The sequence below is a fragment of the Canis lupus genome, chromosome 10, assembly GCF_011100685.1.
Source record: "Canis lupus familiaris isolate Mischka breed German Shepherd chromosome 10, alternate assembly UU_Cfam_GSD_1.0, whole genome shotgun sequence".
In the NCBI taxonomy this organism is placed as follows: Eukaryota; Metazoa; Chordata; class Mammalia; order Carnivora; family Canidae; genus Canis; species Canis lupus.
In genome coordinates, this window is record NC_049231.1 from 44,563,444 (window position 1) to 44,583,284 (window position 19,841).

At 38.1% G+C, this 19,841-nt stretch overlaps 1 protein-coding gene and 1 non-coding gene across 4 annotated transcripts; both read left to right on the forward strand.

Moving 5' to 3' along the window:
- MITD1 (microtubule interacting and trafficking domain containing 1) lies at positions 1–19,641 on the forward strand. 3 transcript variants are annotated; one of them, XR_005365784.1, is made up of 8 exons: positions 1–221; positions 5,894–5,995; positions 8,172–8,308; positions 8,389–8,475; positions 9,374–9,489; positions 10,330–10,390; positions 11,589–11,775; positions 17,927–19,641. XR_005365784.1 is itself a non-coding variant. In XM_038551042.1 (7 exons), the coding sequence occupies exons 1-7, from the start codon at positions 71–73 to the stop codon at positions 11,688–11,690; spliced, it is 756 nt and encodes a 251-aa protein (XP_038406970.1). In that variant the 5' UTR covers positions 1–70; the 3' UTR covers positions 11,691–12,279. The 3 variants fall into 3 exon arrangements, 2 of the variants coding, with proteins under 2 accessions (XP_038406970.1, XP_038406971.1); XM_038551042.1 differs by lacking the exon at positions 17,927–19,641 and having other exon boundaries at positions 11,589–12,279; XM_038551043.1 differs by lacking the exons at positions 11,589–11,775; positions 17,927–19,641 and adding an exon at positions 10,513–10,737.
- Positions 19,642–19,734: 93 nt separating this feature from the next.
- Positions 19,735–19,807, forward strand: TRNAK-CUU. The gene has a single exon. It is a non-coding gene; the product is annotated as a tRNA-Lys (tRNA).
- Positions 19,808–19,841: the final 34 nt, after the last annotated feature.

A 19,841-nucleotide genomic window follows, 5' to 3' on the forward strand; every position in this document is an offset into this window, starting at 1 on the left:
GATCACTCCCGGAAGCGCTGCTGGCTGGCTGGGTTCTGGGCGGGCTCCCGGCCGGTGGGATTTCGGAACTATGGCGAAGTACGGGAAGGAGCAGGATGCCCAGAGCATTGCTGCATTCACGGTGTTAAAGCGGGCGATGGAACTGGACTCGGGTTCCCGGTACCAGCAGGCCCTGGTGTGTTACCAGGAGGGGATTGACCTGCTCATGCAGGTCCTGAGAGGTGAGCAGGGAGCCGTGGAGAGAGGACTAGATGAAAGGAACTGGATCTCGCTGTGCCTGGGGCGGAGTTAAGAATCCTTGTGCACAACGAGAAAGCAAATACGAATACAGAAGGCGGATATTCTACAGAACAAGTGGACTGGTTTCGTTTATGCCTTTGATAGGTTGATGTCATCAAAAAAGAGGAACTGTACTCTAGATTTTTAAGAGACAGAATAAAATATAACATATAAGCCTTGATAGGACTAGTTTTGAACGTAAATGTAAGAGACATTTCTGGATCAGTTTGGAACGTTTGAATAGAGATTGGGTAACACTCAAATTATTGACTTTGTTAAGCAGTATGTTTTTTTCGAAAACTGCCTTTGATTTTTTGAGATGCAGACTTGAGCGTCTTGGAAAGAGTTTGTCACGATATCTGAGTTTAATTTTAAGGAAGAGAAACAATTGGAGCAAATGTGGCAGAATGCTAACAATTCTTAAATCAATGTGATGAGTAATAAGGGTGTTCGTTACACAATTATCTTTACTTCTCTGTGTAGACGTTTTCGTTAGAAGTAAACAATAAAAACACGTAGCGGCAAAAAAAAATTGGGAGAAATTTCAGTGTGTACTGAAATTCGGTGTGAGAAATCATAGTATTGTGAATGGGGCAGCCAGACTTTATCTGTTGTGTAATTCAATGTTGAGAAGTACCCAAATAACCACTAACAAATAGTACAATCCTTGGCACATAGTAGACACTCAGTAATTATATATTATATGTAATTATATATTATATGTTAAATATATATGTTACATATGTATTATATAATTTATTTATTCGTTTATTTTTATTTATGATAGTCACACAGAGTGAGAGAGAGGCAGAGGGAGAAGCAGGCTCCATGCACCGGGAGCTTGACGTGGGATTCGATCCCGGGTCTTCAGGATCGCGCCCTGGGCCAAAAAGCAGGCGCTAAACCGCTGCGCCACCCAGGGATCCCTACATATGTATTATATAAAACTGGTTTAAGACTACCCCCTGCTCCCCAACCCCTGGAGCTCCCAGTCTGGCCTAAGATCTCTCATGTGTACCTTTAACAGAAGCCTTGAAAGAACAGCAGAGGGCGCTCTTCAAGGGTGAGTGCTTTCGTCAGAACTATAAAAACTACCGGGGTACCTGCCTGGGTGGCTCAGGTCATGATCTTGGGGTTCAAGAATAGAGCCATGCATTGGATTTCACGCTTGCGGGGAATCTGCTTCTCCCTCCTCACCCCCACTCATGCTCCAGCGCCCACTCTCAAATAAAATAAAATCTTAAAAAAAAAACAAAACTGTAAAACTATCTTGGGAGAGCCCGTTTGATGATGATAGTGATGATGGTGATAGGAGTAATTAATTATGAGTGTTGAGTGCTGACACTGTGCAGAGTACATCAAAATCATAATCTTGGGGTGCCTGGGTGGCTCAGGGGTGAGCATCTGTCTTTGGCTCAGGGCGTGATCCTGGGGTCCTGGGATCGAGTCCCACGTCGGGCTCCCCACAGGGAGCCTGCTTCTCCCTCTGCCTATGTCTCTCTCTGCGTGGCTCATGAATAAATAAATACAGTCTTTAAAAAAAAAAATCATAATGTTGTTTCACTCTACAATTGCCCTATGAAGTAGGAGGTAATGTTACCCTCATTTGCAGCATAAAATTAAACTTTTAAGTCTCACTACAATTAGTAGAGTCACAATTGGAACCCAAGGCTTTAAAGACTCTGGTATACTGACTGCCAAAATGAGATAGTGCACAGTGTTGGTCAGATGGAGCATTGCTAAAATTCTGGTGCTCTAGGGTTGTCAAGTGGAGCGCTGCTCAAGTTCTGGCACTCTGGGAATCTGAATCCGGAGAATCCAGTTTTGCTCCAGTGTGCTCCCTGATTCCACAGAAGTTATAGAGACAGTGACATAATCTTACAGATTAAGGTACAAATGCAAATAACGCCATATAGGGAATAAGTGCCAGGAGAGGGTTATAGACCAGTGCAATGAAGATTTAGACAGTTAAAGGTCATTTGGGGAAGGAAAAGTGGAGGTGGCTTTTGACAGGGGCTTTGGAGGAGTAAGTAGAATTTCAGCAATGAAATTCAGCTAAGTGTTTAAATTCTGTCTGTGCTGTTTTATTAAATAAGTTGGTTCCAGCATGTGTCTATAGAGAAAGAGTGAGAAGTTAAGTTTAAAGATAGAGTGAGTCTTGGAACACAGAGTGGATGGCCTTGACCGCCAGATTTTAACTCATTCCATAGATGAGGAGAAACCATTTAAAGTTTTTACAAAAGATTGGTGTAGTTAAAGTTGCATGTCAGGACTTGTCTCTATAAGGAATATGCTCTTCTCCTCTCAAGTATTTGTATTTTTATAGCATACTCCCTCTTTATACAAATATTACTTTCTCTGTGAGGCCTTCCCTGACCTCCTATGTAAAATTGCAGCCTCATCCTAGGACTCCCTTATCCTTCTTCCTTGTTTTATTTTATTTAATAACATTTACCACAATCTAACATACATACTTACCTGATTTACTTTTCTTGTTGTCTTTCCTCCAACTTGAATAAGAGAGGACAATTGTGTCTGTACTAGGCTTGAACAAGCCAGTACATATACTGTGGTTAATAAAAGAAGTTACACTGGGATCCCTGGGTGGCGCAGCGGTTTAGCGCCTACCTTTGGCCCAGGGCGCGATCCTGGAGACCCGGGATCGAATCCCACGTCGGGCTCCTGGTGCATGGAGCCTGCTTCTCCCTCTGCCTATGTCTCTGCCTCTCTCTCTCTCTCTCTGTGTGTGACTATCATAAATAAATAAAAAAAAATTAAAAAAATAAAAGAAGTTACACATAAGGAGAGCAGGAGGGCTAGAATGAACCCTATGGGATCAAAGTTATCATCATGAACTCGTGGTTTAAATTAAAAAAAAATATATATATATACACACACACACACACACAGTTGAATAGACAGAAATAAATGAAGATGTATATATATGTTAGTAACCCTACGTATATTTTCTAGCCATGTTGATTGAAAGAGCCTAGAAGTAGTGACAGGACTTTCCTAGTGGCAACAAGTACACTTGGCACCCAGAATTGGATTTCTTCATACCATTCTCCAACAAAGGAACCAGGGGTTCTTGGAAAAATGGTTGATTCCAGGGCTGGGGCAGGGAAAACACAAGATGAGTTGAAAACATTTTGCACCAGAAAGCAAGGAAGTGATCAAAATTTGAGGAGTCTTCTAAAGGACAGGGGCCAAGGATCCCTGGGTGGCACAGCGGTTTAGCACCTGCCTTTGGCCCAGGGCGCGACCCTGGAGACCCAGGATCGAATCCCACGTTGGGCTCCCGGTGCATGGAGCCTGCTTCTCCCTCTGCCTGTCTCTCTCTCTCTCTCTCTCTCTCTTGCTCTCTCTGTGACTATCATAAATAAATAAAAAATTAAAAAAAGAAAGGACAGGGGCCAACATGAAGGAGCTGTCAAAGCCAAAGCTGATAAAATTAGAACAAGAAAATAATAGTATTGCCATTTGCAATGACATCGATGGTGCTAGAGAGTATTATGCTAAGTGAAATAAGTCAGAGAAATACCATATGATTTCACTCATATGTAGAATTTAAGAAGCAAATGAGCAAAGAGAAAAAGAGAGGCAAACCAAGAAATAGATTCATAACTATAGAGAACAAACTGATGGAGGGATGGGTGAAATAGGTGATGGGGATTAAGAAGCGCACTTGTGATGAGTAGTGGGTGATGTATGGAAGTGTTGAATTACTATATTATAACCAGAAAGTAATATTACAATGTATGTTAACTAACTGGAATTTAAATAAAAAAACAATAGTATTGGATTACAACCCACAGACTAAAATAAATATGCATGAGTCCATATTGATATAAATTGATCATCGAATAAATAAGTAGATGGGAGGAGGGATAGCTCTTCTTTACAGTAGCATTCCAAGTTTATTTATTTATTTATTTTTAAGATTTTATTTATTCATGAGAGACACAGAGAGAAGGCAGAGACATAGGTAGAGGGAGAAGCAGGCTCCATGCAGAGAGCCCGATGTGAGACTTGATCCTGGATCTCTGGGATCACGCTCTGAACCAAAGGCAGACACTCAACTGCTGAGCCACTCACGCGTCCCGCATTCCAAATTTATAAATTAAATGATAGAATAGGAAATCTCTGTTTGACAGACACTCTAGTGATAGTTGTTGCAGGCAAGGACCATCAATGGGTGCTAAAATTAGTGGATAAAAGTGATGAGAAACAGGGTATCTTCCCACAAGAAGATATCATTTAGAAGGGACAAAATAGTGATTTTACAGTGGAGAAATCTTCGATTACCACATGATCAAAGTTAATGTCACCAGTAGTAACACATATTGACATCATGTACCCACTGAGAAGGGCCTGCTTTGATGATGATTTTTGTGCTAAAAATGTGTAACCTCAATCTAATCATGAGAAAACATCAATAGTTCCAAATGAGAGACATCCTACAAAATAACTGAGCCCTGTTTTCCTCAAATGTCAAAATCATAAAAGGTGGAGAGAGGCCAAGAACCTATACAGATTGGAGGAGAGGACACTAAGAAGACATGATAAGTATATGCTGTGTAAGATCCTGGACCAGAAAAGAAACTTTCTTTAGTGGGACAATTGGTGGAATACAAGGTTTGTAGATGAGTTAGTAGTGTTGTATCAGTGTTAATTTCCTAACTCTGATAATTGTACTATATTTATATATTAGTATTAGGGGAGTCTGGGTGAAAGGATGCTGTACCATTATTGCAATTTTTCTATAAATACAAAATTCTAAATATATTTTAATGGGAGTTTGATATAAGCAATATCAAAAGGGAGGAATGAAGAAACCAGAAGTGATTTGGTGACCGATTGGGTTTGGGGGTTAGGGCTTAGGTAAGATTTTACTGATAATGTATATTAAAAAAAATACCTTACATTTTTGAGATGGCTGGGAAAATAATTGAACATAAACTATAACCAGGAAGTCTAGAAGAGAAACTGATTTTGTGTAAGAAAGATAAGTGTTGGGACAGCCCGGTGGCTCAGTGGTTTAGCACTGCCTTCGGCCCAGGGCCTGATCCTGGAGACCCGGAATCGAGTCCCACGTCAGGCTCTTTGCACGGAGCCTGCTTCTCCCTCTGCCTGTGTCTCTGCCTCTGTGTGTGTGTGTGTGTGTGTGTGTGTGTGATGAATAAATAAATAAAATCTTAAAAAAAAAGAAAAAGATAAATGTTGTTTGCTATGTTTTGATTATGCTAAGATTTCAGACTTGTGGTTGATTACGACAAAACAATTCTTAGACTCAGGTTTGACATGTAATAAGCCACCTTTGTCACCTCACCAAATTTGATGTCCCCAGCTGTGAGACACAGTGGCAGAGTCTCCACTCAATAAAGCTGTTCCAGATGCTTAGTGTAAAAATGAAGGTCTTGCATGATCAAGCCAAATATGAGCACATTAGTGTATTTTAGGACTGAGGCAAACCATGCTTAAGGATAGGAAATTTGAAAAAAAAAAAAAAAAAGGATAGGAAATTTGTGGAAAACTTGAGAAACTGGAAATAATGCCTGTACTAAATAGAAAAACTATTGGGAAATTTGAGAATGTATTTTTTAATTTGTAGGTACCAAAGATGATACAAAGAAACGTAATCTCCGAAAACAAATTTCTGGCTACATGGATAAAGCAGAAATAGTAAAGAAATACTTGGATCAAGAAAAAGAAGGTAAAGAGGCTAATTTACAGAACGTGTCCATAAGCTATTGTGACAAAGCTGATTTCATCCAATGTTTCTGGCTCTGCCTTTTGGAACTCTGTGGTCTGGACCATTTATCCCTGGGAGCCTACTGGTTTATTCTGCATTTCCACTTCCCTATACATAAGTTATTCTTAACCTTTTTGGGGGCGGACCCTGCAGTGGGGAGGTGGTTTTCACATATCCTCTTGAGAATCTGATGAAAGCTATACATACTGCAGAACTCTGCATGCTGTTTTAAGTTCACAGATCCCCATGAAGGTAATGTGTGAACTAAAGTTGAAATAATACTGCACAGAAATAGGGAATGTAAATCTTGTATTTTATTTCTATTTTCCTTTAGAAAATGAACAAAATGTTGAAGTAGCTAAAGAAACTCCTGGGACTTCTTTAGGATTTTGCTGTGAATCAAAACATTCCAGGAGTTAAGTATTCCTAATGACTGGAGATGCCATAGGTGTCCTTTCCTACTTATTATTAGTTTTCTACTCATGAGTATGCAGTTTACAAACATCTACCTATAAATGATCATCACCACTTTTGCCTGGCATACCTGCTTTTGTTAGCCAAAGTTACTACTGCCCTCAAAAAGCCAGTGTCTCCAGGGGCACCTGGGTGGCTCAGTCAGGTAAGTGTCTGACTCTTGGTTTCAGCTCAGGCCATGATCTCATGGATAATGAGATCGAACCTGTATTGGGCTCTGCTCGCAGGCAGCACAGTCTGCTTAAGATTGTCTCTCTTCCTCTGCCCCTCCCCACTCCCTACTCTCTTTAAATAAATAAATAAATAAATAAATAAATAAATAAATAAATAAAATCTTAAAAAAAAAAAAAAATATATATATATATATATAAAAACCCGGGGATCCCTGGGTGGCGCAGCGGTTTAGCGCCTGCCTTTGGCCCAGGGCGCTATCCTGGAGACCCGGGATCGAATCCCATGTCGGGCTCCCGGTGCATGGAGCCTGCTTCTCCCTCTGCCTGTGTCTCTGCCTCTCTCTCTCTCTGTGTGACTATCATAAGTAAATAAAAAAATAAAAAAAAATAAAAAAAAAAAGCTTTAAAAAAAGAAAAAAAAAAAAAACCCACCAGTGCTTCCAGCCCTCAGCTGCTCTTCCTCACTGTTCTTATATGGTCCTCCCCCACCTCTTCCTAGTATTCTGTATGAGCCCATACCCTGGGTACTCCCCTGCCGGAGCTCCTCTATTGGGTGGGAATAAAAAGTATTTACTTTACCCTAAATTTAAATGTACAATGAAACTTCCTTTTAAAACCTTGATTAAAAAAAAAAAAACCTTGATAAAATATAGTACCATCAGCATTGTGGCTTGAATACATTGGGTTAAATTAACCTATGTGGTTAGCTTGGCTTGAAAACTGATACATAGTTGCTAACATATTTGGGGAAATATTAGGAATAGAATCAAACTACTGGTCTTTAAACAAACTTTAAATATATAACAATCATGTAAATTAGGAACTACCATTAGAGGTCATATTTTTAAAAAACTTAAAGGTCTTTGATAACTAATTCAATAATTATTCATTTCGAATGAACAAAAGCAATGGAACTATCTTACTGATCCTGTGGGATCCTAGTCTTTGGCTTGGGTCGTTAAGAAGTGCTATAAGTTTCTGCTTAAAATATTCTATAAGTTCTTCCTTAGAGACTTCAAAATTCCACATAGTACTGCATTTATACGTTTAATACTTTAGCTATTAAATTGCAGGAACATAAAAAAGACTAAAATCTGAAGGGAAGGACAAGGAAGCTCTGGAGTTCTAGCTTATTGTTCTACTCATGTGACAGAGTATCAGCTATCATTATACATATGGGCTTCTCTTAGATAAACTGCCTGGTCTGTAGGATTTGACCCAAGAACCTGTTCCAAGAAATCTCTGGACTTTCCCACTTGGCCTCCATGAAGATAAAAATCACTTATGGGATTGTTTGCCTTATTTATCTCTGTATGTGTAGCATCTTGCTTTGTGCCTCATATATATGTAGTAGGTATTCAGAAATATTTGCTGAGTGGAGGAGTTAAAAAAATTAACTTGTATCAGATCCTGATTAATCACTGTATGTAAATATGTGTAAAAGGAATATAAATGGTCATTGGTTATATTATTGAAATTGTGTTTTGTAGATGGAAAATATCATATGCAGATTAAAATAGAAGAGAATGCAACTGGTTTCAGTTATGAGTCACTTTTTCAACAATACCTTAATGAAACAGTTACAGAAGTTTGGATACAAGATCCTTACATTAGACAGATTCATCAGGTAGGTGAAATGTACAAAAATATGATGAAATGTTATTTAAAATGTATGAGTTAGTAATAACCTATCCTGATGTCTTTCAGCTATATAACTTTCTTCGATTTTGTGAGATGCTTATTAAGAAACCATGTAAAGTAAAAACTATTCATCTTCTCACATCTCTGGATGAAGTAGGTATCTGGAAGCATTTACTGTTTCTGCATTTACTTTTTCTTCATTCACTTTATTCAGATACAAGATGTAGTTTGAGCAAGGAAAATGTGGACACTGCTTCAGCTAGAACTATTTCTTCGGGATTATCTAACTACAGGACTAAAATACCTTCCTTCCAAACAATGCTGTTGATTTTTTTTCTGATTTTGTTGTACCTCGCATTGGGCCACTTTGCTAAGCTCTTTGATTCAAATAGTTTGTCAGTTTAGTCTCTTGGATGTTCCAGGATATGATCACATGTTTGCACTATTGACAGTTTTATCTCTTCTTTACCAATGATTATATAGTATTGGCCTTCTGGTGGATCATAGCATAATAGCATCTCTATCTTGATTTTGACTTAAATAGGAATGCTCCTAAATAAACCAGATTTCTAGGATTAACTTGAAAAGAAAGCAGTTCCATCTGAATAACTAAGTAGCATTACTAGGGGTACCTGGGTGGCTCGGTCATTGAGCATCTGCCTTCTGCTTGGGTTGTGATCCGGGGTTCTGGGATGGAGTCCCGCATCGGGCTCCCCAGAGGGAGCCTGCTTCTCCCTCTGCCTGTGTCTCTGCCTCTTTCTGTGTGTCTCTCATGAATAAATAAATGAAATCTTAAAAATAAATAGCATTACTAAAATACCTTTTAGGAGATGGGACAGAGTTGTGTTATGTACACGTTAGAAAAAAATTTTGATAAAAACAATTGCTGTTAAACTGCTTTATGCTCTGGTTGCTTCTTTGAGATAATAGACTTTGAAACTAGTATAGAATCTTTTCCATTTTAATTCATTCTATGATATACATTGCATAGCTTAATGATAATTTAAAATATTAGTAACTGAACAGAAAATTGTATCTTTCCTATTTACAGGGTAGTGGGAAACAGCAGCAAAGTAGTGGCCTGCAAGAAATAAAAAAGTCACTCCAAGATCATGGAGTGCTGTTGGAATTAAAATATTCTTCTTCAGTACATGACCGAGAAATTAGGTTAGTGTATAGCAATATTTTAATTTTTATGCAGTTGAAAATATTTTTCTTTTAATAAGTTTTACATAATTACATATAAATATTCAATTTATTAAAATGTTAAGTAAAGATTAATTTTAGTATCTTTTCACTTTCGAGGAAAAAAATCTGGCTTATTATGTCTGAGTTTCATGTTTCCTAATGGATTAGAGTTTATGTGTTCTGTTGCTTTTCTGTTCAATTATACATATAGTGTTATGGTATTGGGATAATTTTTCTGGTAATAATATTTAATATTTTGATGATTTTAGTTTTTCTTGTTTATTAAATAATCACATAGGTGTGACAATATGCTATAGTGTCTACAAGGAAACAGCATATGCAGGTATCTTAGTAATATGTTTGTGGCTTTTATATGTTTAGAGTACTGCACCCTTAGTTTTAATGAAAACTTAAGCATAACCTAAATGCAGTGCTATTGTTGAAGCAGAGGTTGGGATCCAGAGCTCTTCTTCCTTATGTCCTCCATCTCTAGGTAGGGGAACCGCTGCAATACTCTGTAGTCTGCCTGAATACACTTCGTAGAACAGGAAAGTTTTATCAGAAATCTGAAATTCAAGAATAAGATTTAATTTAATTGTTAAACTTGTTACCAGCTAATCAAATCAACTAATGGTTTCTTTAGATGTTTCATTTCATTGGAAACATAGCCCATGAGTAACCCTCGGTTTGGTTCAACTCGTGCTGCTGCCGAAAGTGATTTTCTTTGTTATGAGGAAATGTTGCTGATACTTGCACTATATCTTTGATAATTGTCTGACTCAACTGTCTAGAATATAATACTGTATACTATTTCAATAGGTTTAACAATGGATGGATGATTAAGATTGGAAGGGGACTCGATTATTTTAAGAAACCACAGGTAGGATATAGTCTTAAGAGTGAGTATGTTGCACTCTTTTTGTATCATTTTAATAAACTGGCTTTGGGCTTTTTTGTTGTTTAAAAAAAAAAAAAAAAAAACCTCTTTTCTTCTCTTCTTAGAGTCGATTTTCCCTTGGATATTGTGATTTTGACTTAAGACCATGTCATGAAACCACAGTGGACATTTTTCATAATAAGCACACAAAAAAAATATGACGGGTAGTCACCTAATTTGTATTATATATTTCTATTTTAAGTTAATATTGATTTTGTTGTTGTTTTTACTTTGGACAGATCATTCCTATAATTATGAATTTAACAATAAATTTTTATATTTCTAACTTATGGATCCATTGTTCAGTTATGTAACCAAACCTAAATATTTTTATAAATACATTATTTAGTAGATTTAGGTATTTCTAGTCACAAGGTTAATTTAAACATTTTACTAGCTTTTCTCTTATTTGACTGTTGGAGAATGGATCAATAAATAATAAGCACTATTATGAAGATGAATTCAATGTTAATTTTGCCCCTGGGAATTTAGAGTCCAGGAAGAAAAATCATGGATTAGAATATTCTTTTAAGAGACAGATGGGCTTGTGCTTCTAATAACCAGGAGAAAAAAAATGTTAATTTTATAACAAGTGTCCCTGGTAGAAATTTACCAACATTCATTTATCCAATATTACCTAACTCCGTAAAGGTAAACCAACCTGCTTAGTTACACAGGTACATTTTACAGCTTATTCAGTCTTGGTTGGCACATTTGTAAAGCCTTGCAGTTTAAGATCAACTGTTTTGGCATCCATCCAGATGCCAGTTGAGTGGTTGGGGACGAAGACTAGGTTCCATGGAGATAGGTTGGGGTTGGGAATAAAGGTAGAGGTAACGAGCAGTCTGGAAGCTTAAAGAATAAGCTAAGTCAGTCTGTGGAGGGAAAGAGAAGTATTAGTGTTAGGGAGTACACATAAAACATCACATCTGGAGAAGACTGAAGATTACATTCAAGATTAAATAGTATGAAAGGACCAAAGCCAGGTAGAAGCCATGGGAATAAGATTGGGCAGAGTGGTCCTGGGTGACTTGAACACCAGCTTTATGTTCTACCTCTGGGAGCCACCTGACTAAATTGGCATAAAAGACCAAGAAGGGATTCCGGAAAAGTTCCTAATGTTTTTCATTAATGTTTTCAGGTTCAGGTGCTGGTAATGCTGAACCTGAAAAGACTCAAACCAGTGTGCCAAGCTTGGTTATATGGAAATTCAGGGTCTCAGGAGAGCAAGTATTGGACCTAATCAGAAGTTAATTTTCTGCAAAGTATCGTAGCTTATTTTGCCAGGTACCTATCAGCATGTGGAAGTAGAGAGGCTTTTCATTCAGGTGAGAACATGTATTAGACCTCCTTATTTTCATTGTAAAATAACCACTCTGATTTCTTTTAGAGCATATGTATCTATCACTGTAGAGATTCAGCAGTCCACAACCCTGTGAAATTAACTTTTATTCAACCCGTATAGGAATCCTGCCTAAGAGATATTGATATTTAAGGAAAAGTGCCTATCCATTATTTATAATAATGGATAAAGCAATAATGCTATCCATTATTCTATATATTTGAAATCTATCCCCAGATCCAATTAGAACATCAGAAGACTACTAGATGCAAGTTACTTATTAAATACATCAAGAAATGTGCAAGAACTCTGTGAGTAAACTAAACTTTATGGAGGATTGTAAAAGGAAAGTAGGGAAAGACAAATTATATTCTTGGATGGGAAAGCTTAATAAATATCATTTCTCCCTAAGTTAATTTTATAAATTAATTGACAGAGACTAATGCTAGGAAACTTGCCTGACCAGCTATAAAGACATAAAGTTACTATATATATATATATATATATACACACACACTATATACTATAGTACTTTATATATATATAAATATATAGTATAAATATAGTTATATTTATATATAAATATAGTTATATTTATATAAACTTATATACAGTATATATAAAAATTTATATAAATATATAGTATATAAATATATACTATAAATATCTAGTATAAAGTACTTTTATATATAAAGTTACTATATATATATACTATATATAGTAACTTTATATATACACATTTTTTAAATGTATGGGCGTATGGGCATAAGAATGGACAAATCAGTGGGATAGAATAAGGAGTCTGAAAATATCTGAGAGAGTAAGTGAATGTAAAAAAAAAAAAAGTAAGTGAATGTGTGTATGGGTCCTTTTTTTTTTTTTTTTTTGGTATGGGTCCTTAATGCACTACAAAGGTATGGTTCATATTAGTGGGGAAAGAGTAGATTATTCAATAAATGTTTGGAAAAAACATTAGATTTCTACCTCACATAGTTATTCTGTTAGAGCTAATTAAATAAAAAAAATGTTTTTTTAACTCCACTAAATGTACTAAGTATAACACAAAACCCAGGAATTATCAAGGAAAAGGCAAAAGATCTGATCATGTAAGTATTGAAAATTTGATTAAAAATGATAAAAAGTTAACACGAGATCAAATTTATAGTATATAGAGAAAGGATTAATAGTACTAATATATAAGGAAGATAGCCAAACTTTCAGGAAGTGAACTCAATCTTACCTCTGTTAGCCTCACTGCCTCACCAAGGAATTTGTCCTTTTAGCCATGACTCCCTTTGCTGCATTGTTTCTGCCAGTATAGACATTCCTAGCCAGATACCACCCACCCTATTTCTTTGTTTTTAATTAACAAACTTCTTGAAGTTCTTTATACAATTTTTTCCAATTACCTCATCTCCCTATTCATATTTCAACTCACTTCAATCAGGCTACCCAGTCACTCCACTGAAATTGCTCTTATCAAAGTCAACAATGACTTCCATCAGTGAGTGCTTCTTAACCTTCATATTACCTTTCAGAAGTATTTGACCAAGAGGGCCACTCCCTTCTTGAAATTCTCAAATACCATGAAACATATTTTCCTTCTCCTCCATCCTGTCTCTTAAATATTGGTGTTAAGTCATATACTAAGTAGTAACATTTTTTTTTAATTTGCGCTCTCCCCCAAGTGATTAGTAATTTCTTAGTGAAAAGCAACAGGAACTGCTCTTACTTGATATAAGCAAAAAAGAGATTATAAAGATAGTGGGTAGTTCAGGCCATCACCACCGAGGTACAGACTTGGCCTTGGAAGTTATGCAGCAAAAAAAACCACATCTAGATCACAACACAGAACTAATCAAATGGTACCACTGCTGATCCCAAGGCAAGACCTGGACTCAGTAGTCTTATTACCACTTCTGTCACTTAAATTACCAGATAGTACACTGCTACTCTCAGTGCCTTGCTACTCCTAGAAATTCAGGCTCCTGGTACTACTGCCAGAGAAGTGTTTTCACCATCCCATGTTCTCTGTCATGATGCATTCAGATTCTGAAGCAAGTACATCTGATTGGCAGAACCTAAGACATATGCCCTTACCCTAGATTCAAGAGAGGCTAGGTAGGAAAAGAGTACAGTGGAAATTTCAGTTTCCACAGAGTAGAGTGTTGTTGGTTTGCAACCTCTGGAGTTCCCCAGGTGAAATTCAAAACTGGCCTTCATAAACTCAGTGCAAGGAAAGAATGAAAAAAGAGGCAGACCATTCCAGATTGGAGGGTGGGGTTTAATAACCAAGGGAACTTACATATAAGGCTTTTCTTGGGTGACTACAAGATTCTACACATGCTTGCAGAATCTCAAGAGTTCATAGAGGCTTTGATGGAATTCAAGTCACATGTACAATCCAGATAGTCTCAGGATCATATTAGTCTCTCAAGGCTGAATTTTTGAAGTGGCTCCTAATGTTGGAGCAGTGGGTACACATTCTAAGGGCAGGGGAGGGTGTAAAGAGCCTCCAATTGCCCATATTCAGTTCAGGGGTCAACTGGCATCACATCCTCTTGATGACCTCTCCAACAAACCAGGTTTGACCTCATAGCAAAGTTTATAAGGTAGAGGTGACTCAGGTGCTAAACACTTTAAGCTTTAAATGAGTTATAAAAGTTCACAGTTATCCATTTTCATGACTTAAAATTCTATGTATATGCTGTCAACTCCTAAATATATAAAATAAGCCAAAACTTTTCCTTGGATCTGTGATCTCATATATTCAGCTGCCTATTTGGCATTTCCTGTGGCATCTCAGAAGCACACAGGCATTTCAAATATAGGATGCTGCAACTGAACTTTGGAAACACACTCCCCCACTCCTTGTACTTACTCCCATTCATCCAGTTGCTCAAATAAGAAATCTAGGATTCATTTTTGATTCCTCATTCTCCTTGAACCCCATATGGAAACAATCAGAAAATTCTGCGGGCTCCAGCTGCAAAACATACCTTTTCTATTCAGGTGATGCTTGTTAAATTGCCCTTTTGGAACCCAAAGCCCTTAACACCTTTCACCTGATGGTATCCTCGCTCTTGAGAAACAAATGGTATCAGAAAATCAGGAGTGCTTTATTGCCCCAAAGCATATCCTATCAGGATACCTTTCTTGGAAAGTAACTTTCACGCAGCAAATGTAATGCTTAAAAAATATGTCCATGAGAAATCTCTTCAAATTGTTTATTTGCCGTTTAATATTGCTGTAGAAGAACAGAAGGACCTGCCTGTGAATCCTGCCTCAAATGAAGAACAGTTAGACTGTCATTTGTGTTTGTCTCAGGAGTCACTTGAAAAGCAAAATCCCAGGGCGCTTGGGTGGCTCAGTGATTGAGCATCTGCCTTTAGCTCAGGGCATGATCCGGGGTCCTGGGATCCAGTCCTTTATCAGGCTCCCCAGAGGGAACCTGCTTCTCCCTCTGCCTATGTCTCTGCCTCTCTCTCTCTGTGTCTCTCATGAATAAAGAAATAAAATCTTAAAAAAAAAAAAAAAAAGTAAAATTCCCTCCACTTACTCCACTTCTGCTTTGAGAAAACCAGTTGCAGGTGAAACCCTGTTTGTCCACTCCTGCCCCTCCCCTTCTTCACAAAAAAAAAAAAAAAGGGAGGGGGATGAGATCTGGATCTACTCAGGTACAAGACAAGAACTCATAAGAGCTAAATTCACATGTTAAAATCCTAACCTATAGTACCTCAGAATGTAACTGTATTTGGAGACAAGGTCTTCAAAGAGTTATAAAGTTAAAATGATGTCTTTAGAGTGGACCCTAATCCAGTAAGATTGATGTCCTTATAAGAAGTGGACATTTTGAGCAGCCTGGGTGGCTCAGCCATTTAGTGCTGCCTTCAGCCCAGGGCGTGATCCTCAAGACCCAGGATCGAGTCCCACGTCAGGTTCCCTGCATGGAGCCTGCTTCTCTCTCACCTGTGTCTCTGCCTCTCTGTTTCTCATGAATAAATAAATAAAGTATTTTTTAAAAAGTGGACATTATGACACATATGCACACTCAGAGGAAATTTAACAGTACCCTAATTGGTCTTAAGTGTTAACGTGCTTCCAACTTATGCACTCCTTGCTTGCTGACCTAAATCTCAGTTTATAACAGTACTAACCTACTTCCCTTGAGATTCTGTGAAGTGCTGGCCTTGAGGAACAAAGAACCGGACTTTCCAGAAGATAAGGCCTGATCACACTCAAACAGCCACCACTGGTCATGGCATCCTTGATAAGAGACATCCGGGAGCCTTGATTCCTGGTACAGGGGCACGGGTCCAGACTGCTTTGCCAGGACATGGCTTGTTGGGCTGCAGGGACATGCTTTACTGAGAGACACCTAGGAGCCTTGATTGTTGGTAGAGCAGAGGATTCTGGAAGATTTTTCGAGAACAGATGATTAATTTCTGAGTACCAAGTTCCGCACATAGACCCCTCACCATTCCCTGCACCTTCCCTTTTAAAAATCTGCTTCCCCTGGACAGGGAAGATGGTCTTTGAGACATTAATCTGCCATTTTCCCAAGTTGCTAACTTCCTGAATAAAGCAACATTTCATTTGCAACCAACACTTGTCTCTTGAATATTGGCTTTCGAGTGGCGAGTTTGGAACTAGTCCTCTTCCCAATAACAAAAAGACCATGTGAGGACACAGGTAGAAGGCAGCTATCTGCATGCCAAGGTGAGAGGCCCCAGGAGACACTAAACACACCAGGCTTGGGTTTGATCTTGGACTTCCTGGCCTCCAGGACTGAGAAAATATATTTTTATTATTTAAGCCACCTAACTTGTGGTATTTTGTTATGATAGCTCTAGCAGATTAATATATACTGCTTTGTTCCAATAAATCAGAATTAAACGTTGCCCCGAAAATGGAAGTCGTCCTTAATTTTTGACAAGTGCTTAACATAATGTCAGCATCTTTCCATGGCTACTGCCAGCATCACCGCTGCTGGGGTTCCTGCAGTTATCTCCCAAATGGCTTTCTGCTTCCTGTCTTCTCTCACTCCAATCCATTCTCCACAGAGCAGACAATAGGCTTTATAACAACTGCAGTGGGGCACCTGGGTGGCTCAGTGGTTGAGCGTCTTTCGCTCAGGTCATGATCCTGGGGTCCTGGGATTGAGTCCCACATCGGGTTTCTTGTGAGGAGCCTGTTTCTCCCTCTGCCTATGTCTCTGCCTCTCTCTCATGAATAAATAAAATCTTTAAAAGACAAACAAAAAGTGAAAACTGCAGTATCACTGCACTTAAAATAAGATCTTGGGCTATCTGTCCCTACCGGATCTGGTCTCTTCATCCTCATCTTGCTCCATTCTCCCCTTGTTCCCACACTTCAGTTTGCCTATACTTCCTTTGACACCATCAATAACCTAGCTTTTACCCACTTGAGAGCTTCCTGTATGCTGTTGTGTGGTAGATTATACTTTACAAAAATGGCTTCAATAAGATCCCCCAGACCCAGTAATAATTTTTATAATAACTTTCACATACTTCCCATGGAGAGAGGTGCTATGGATGTTCTCTCCTCTTGGATTTGGATGCATGTGTGACTATACAAGTTGCTTCCAAGATAAGGTTTTAAGAGGACATGGTTTCTGTTGGGCTTTCTTGAGTCACTTTTTCTGGGAATCCAGCTACCATGCTGTGAGGGAGTTCAGGCAGCCTTGATTAGGCCCAAGTGGAAAGGAATTGAAGCCCTCAACCCATAGCTCCAGCTGAGCTTCCAGCCAATTGCCAGCACGTTTGCCAGCCATGTGAGCCATCCTGTAGCAAGTTATTTCCAGCCCTTTAAGCTGCCCTCGCTAATGCCACTGGATCATATGCGCTATCCCCATCAAAGCTCAAATTGCAGATTTGTGAATAAATGTTTTAAGCCACTAAGTTTTGGAGTGGTTTGTTAAGTGGCAATAGATAACTAATAAAACTGGAAATACTCCCCACTTCGCTCTGCTTGGCTGCTTTCTTCTCGTTCTTCAGGTCTCCATTTCAGTATTGTCTGATAGCTCTAGCTAGGTAGCCCGTATTATTGTCTGTTATAACTACCTAGGCTTTCCTTGCTTTATAATTACATACTAATTTGTCTACATTTCCTATTAGGCAACTCCAGTCTTGACCTATTAGTGAGTGATAATTTTTAAAAGATGAAGTAAAAATCAAGTATGTCAAGTAAGTGAATAGTATATGGTAAGTATTCCTTTTAGGTATAGATGATATCTATGCTAGTATTTTTTTTTTTTTTTACTCTAGTTTTTAAGGAGTTTAAACCCAGTAGACCAAACTGTCAGTTCCTGAGGTCAGTAATCATGTCTCACTCACCATGAACATCCAACAATTCAAAGTACCTGGCACATAGTAGGCACTCATAAAGCACACAGTAAATACTGTAGAAATCAGAGGAGTATATGAATGAACTGTGGAGACACAAACTGGTTCCTGTGATGTTACTCTTTGAAGAATTTTGGCAATTTCTTCATAAGAGATGTAGAGACACAGCAAAACCTTCAGCAGGGGTTTTGGGGAAAGAAGAGACATGAGCATATTTGTTCACACTACGCATAAGGATCCATTGAGTGGAGAGAAAAATGTAAGATAAAAAAGATAATTATTTTTTTAAGATTTTATTTATTCATGAGAGACACACAGAGGCAGAGACATAGGCAGAGGGAGAAGCAGGCTCCCTGTGGGGAGACTGATGCAGTACTTGATCCCATGGCCCCGGGATCATGACCTGAGCCTAAGGCAGACGCTCAACCACTGAGCCACCTGGGTGCCCCAAAAAGATAAATATTTAATAGCACAAGGCCCAAACAGGTTGGAAAGGACACAGATACAGGTACAACAAGAGGAGTTAACCTTAAGGAAAAAGTGTTAGAGAATGAGATCTGTTGAGAGGAAATAAGGTGCTGAAGGAGCTCATTTATGAAAGCCTACACTGTCAAATTGAGTCAAGTTTTGTGACAAAAGAAGTGGAGTTCCAAGTTTAAGAAAAGTGGAAACATTTATGAACAAGGCCCCTGAAGGATGAGGGAGTCCATGGAGAGGGGTTGAATCTAACATCAATAGAGAATAAATATAAATTGAAAACTATAAATATGAAATTGGGTTCATCTGCATGATTATGTGAATTTTCCTGTCATCTGGGTATGATAGGAATGAAAAATCAATTGATGGAATCATAACAATAAAATATTGGCCATTGTAGGTCAAGAGAGAAAAGCAAATGAGAATGTGGTAAGAAAGAATACTTGAAATAATTCAGGGTTGGGTAGGAAGAGAGGTGCAGCAAGAGATCTGGAGAGTTAAGGGCTTAGAAAAGTGCCATGGGCTTAATTTAACGGGAGAGGATGGAAGTACAGCTGACACCTGAATAACGGGGTCAGAGATGCTAGACATGGCACAGTTGAAAATCTACATATAACTTTTGACTTCCCAAAAACTTAATTGGTAGCTTACTGACCAGAAGCCTTACTAATAACCGTCAAGACATATTTCGTATGTATTACTGTATTCTTACAATAAAGCTAGAAAAAATGTTATTTAAAAATTTTAAGAGAAAATAAATTTATAGCACTGTAAAACATCTACATATAATTGAAACAAAGGAAGAACTTTAGAGTTTAAGGTATCAGGGGTGACAAGAAGCCTGGGTTATATTCCTTAGAAGTAAAAAAACAAAAGCAAAAACAAAACTCAGAGATCACAGTGTTGAATATGGTATACATACCCACAATGGTAACAGAGAAAGGAGCAGATATATGTGTGCTAGATTTAAAAAAAAAAAAAATCAATGAAGAAAGAGGTAGAGTATCCTGCAGGCCAGTAGAAAATATAGACTAGGTGACAATTTCTAATAGAGAAGTTACTGAAAGAGACTAGGTCTTTTTTAAGAGACATATAATGAGGGTGCCTAGCTGGCTCAGTTGGTAGAGCATGTGACTCTTGATCTCAGGGTTGTGAGTTCAAGCCCCATGTTGGGTATATAGATTATTAAAGAAAAAAGAAAAGACATACA

Excerpts from the sequence above, each read along its gene's own strand:
- MITD1 (XM_038551042.1), top strand. The coding sequence starts at position 71 with ATGGCGAAGTACGGGAAGGAGCAGGATGCCCAGAGCATTGCTGCATTC. Across the intron at positions 8,309-8,388 it reads ACATTAGACAGATTCATCAG|CTATATAACTTTCTTCGATT; the intron begins GTAGGTGAAATG and ends GATGTCTTTCAG. Across the intron at positions 9,490-10,329 it reads GTACATGACCGAGAAATTAG|GTTTAACAATGGATGGATGA; the intron begins GTTAGTGTATAG and ends CTATTTCAATAG.